We start from the raw sequence: 2584 nt of genomic DNA on the forward strand, positions 1-2584 counted from the left end.
TTTATCATTACCGCCTAAAATATAACCATGACTTCTCATGTTCCAAATTTTCTTTTCATTTCACATTTTAGAAACTTTTCATCATCGATGAAGTGCAAGAAATAGTGAAAAAGGAACAAAGAACGTGATTGCTCGGAAATCTTCACAACCCACAACGGCTTCATCATTCTTCTTTACCGTTTTCTATACTCTCTTTTACGCTGCTTTGGATATTAAAGTTGATTCATTCGTTGTTGTTCTTACTTTTCTTCTAGTTTCATCGTTTTGGATTTGCTATGTGTGGGAACAAAATAGTGAAATCCACAGAGCGCGCGTGATTTTTTCCATGGCCACTCTCATTCTCAACACTTCCACTCCCTCCCAATTCACCTTCCAACCTAATACAATTCCAAACCCTAATTTCATTTCTCTCAATCTCAATTTCAACAAACGCTCATCACGTTCCACCTCTTCCCTTCGCGCAACACACCAAGATTCCAACCCTCAAAATCCACAAGGTTATATCTCTATCTCTCTCGCTCTCTACCTCCTTGCTAATCTAATTGTCCGTACACATTCTCATCATCAGATGCCGAGGTCGACAATTTGGGAGTTAAAGCTGCTCTTTCCATCTTGAGATTCTACAAAAGTAAGTTTTTTTTTTCTTTTTTCTTTTTCCTTTCATCAATTTTGTAGTAAATTATGGAACATTACGGGAAAAGACCAATTCATTATCCCAAATATTCGTTTAATGCTGTTATGGGATGTTTTTTTTTTCTTTCAGTAATAGATAAATGTTACTTGTACTATGCTATTTTAGTATTCAAAATTTCAACTCTAAACTTTATTCTCATGCTATTTCGAGTGTCTTAGTTCAATCAATTAAGTGTATGTTTGGTTTTACATTTGGAGAGTACTCAGAATTGATTCTGGATGTGTAGAATTGATTTTGACATGTCTGGTTGCTCGTGAGTAGAATTGATTATATTTTCTAGAATTGATTCTACTTGAAGCTAGGATTTGTAGTTTTGAGTCTAAATGTGATGTTTACACCGAAGTTTAGTGTTCAACTCTCTTTAAGAGAAATTTATCCAAATATAAATTACATTACCATCAACTCACTTTTAGACATAATCAATTTATTCGAAAACAATTATCTTCACTACAGAACCAAAGAACCAAATCCATGCTTAGACTCTTTTAGATAAACAACTTAATTAACATTTATTATATAAGTGCTAATGTATAAGCTATTTCTATAAAATAAATAAATAAACACTTAACTACTTTCATATAAGTTATGCAGGAGAACTTATGGAGTTGGTTAAGCTGAAAACACAGCTTATGCATATTTCATAAGCTGTTTCTATAAGTTCTGAGAAATGGGTGTGTACCTGAATGAACAGTAAACCATCTGGGTAACTGAGTATCCGTTTCTGTTAGCCTTTGATGTGACAATTAACTGTCTAACCATCTTTCAGATGCTAGATGAGGGTGTTTGCTTGACAGATACATTTCATAAGGTTATTAGGTCTGAGACCTACGTTAGCATTTGGTACTGGGCCAAGATTATCTCGAAGAAAAAGTAAAACAAGAAAAAAGACAAAAGTTGTTTTGTTCGAATCGGATGTCAAAAGTTAGCTTCACTATAGCGGGCCCTTTTAGGAATTTGAGTCATTGTATCATCATTATGTGTTGATTTTGTTCATGTATATGTAGGGGAAATTTCGCCAATCTTGCCGAGGAGCTGTCGTTACGTTCCAACTTGCAGTGAGTATTCCATGGAGGCATATAAGAGGTACGGTGTTTTGAAGGGTACAACTTTGACTGTGTGGCGTCTGTGTCGTTGCAATCCTCTTGGTAATTTACCAGTAACTTTGAATTGGCTTAACTGCATAATTATGATTTCAGTTTTGAATAGTATCTACATTTTTTGTTTTGAACGTAATAATTAAATTCCTTATACGAATTCAGGTGGGTCTGGATATGATCCTCCAAGATGGTTTGGTGAGATTAGACAAGGGGAAGAACTTGACGATTGATTAATTTCTAGTGGCATATTTTGAATCGGTAAGCACTGCAAACTGAGCATTTTATAAACTGAAGTTACTTGATGTGCTAATACTGAGGGCTCTTAGGTGTTTTTCCATCTGGTTTCTTGTGTTACTTTGTAACAATGCAAAAGAAGATTTGTTCTTGGATCTTACCACATCAGAGAAATTAGATCAGGAAGAACCATAGCTGAGATTAGAATATTGTTGACGATGATCAAATTAAATGTATTTCATATTTGTACTGCAAAAGAAAATACGGTATGAAACAGTAAACATATTTTTTCATCTTTTAATATCCTATGCTAGTAATACTTCAACAACCACCCTTTTCAGTCCATTATCGGAGATCATCTACCTAAGGAATGTCTTATATTGGTTATGCCTATCATACTGCCGACACATAATAGGTTTAGAGTGCCTCATATTATAGGAATATTATAAATACTATGTTTTTATCACTTTTTAATTGTATGAAATTCCACATTGGCCCCACTAAATAAACTGGGCTTGCACTTGGCTAACATGAAATTTTAGTTTTCACTCAATTATTG

The 2584-nt window shown here is 34.2% G+C and overlaps 1 protein-coding gene across 1 annotated transcript; it reads left to right on the forward strand.

Moving 5' to 3' along the window:
• Positions 1–269: 269 nt before the first annotated feature.
• On the forward strand, positions 270–2326 carry LOC127119269 (UPF0161 protein At3g09310). The gene is made up of 4 exons (XM_051049470.1): positions 270–497; positions 569–628; positions 1699–1839; positions 1954–2326. Exons 1-4 carry the CDS (start codon positions 326–328, stop codon positions 2019–2021), a joined length of 441 nt encoding a protein of 146 aa, XP_050905427.1. The 5' UTR covers positions 270–325; the 3' UTR covers positions 2022–2326.
• Positions 2327–2584: the final 258 nt, after the last annotated feature.

The sequence above is a fragment of the Lathyrus oleraceus genome, chromosome 2 (genome assembly GCF_024323335.1).
Source record: "Lathyrus oleraceus cultivar Zhongwan6 chromosome 2, CAAS_Psat_ZW6_1.0, whole genome shotgun sequence".
NCBI classification, from domain to species: Eukaryota; Viridiplantae; Streptophyta; class Magnoliopsida; order Fabales; family Fabaceae; genus Lathyrus; species Lathyrus oleraceus.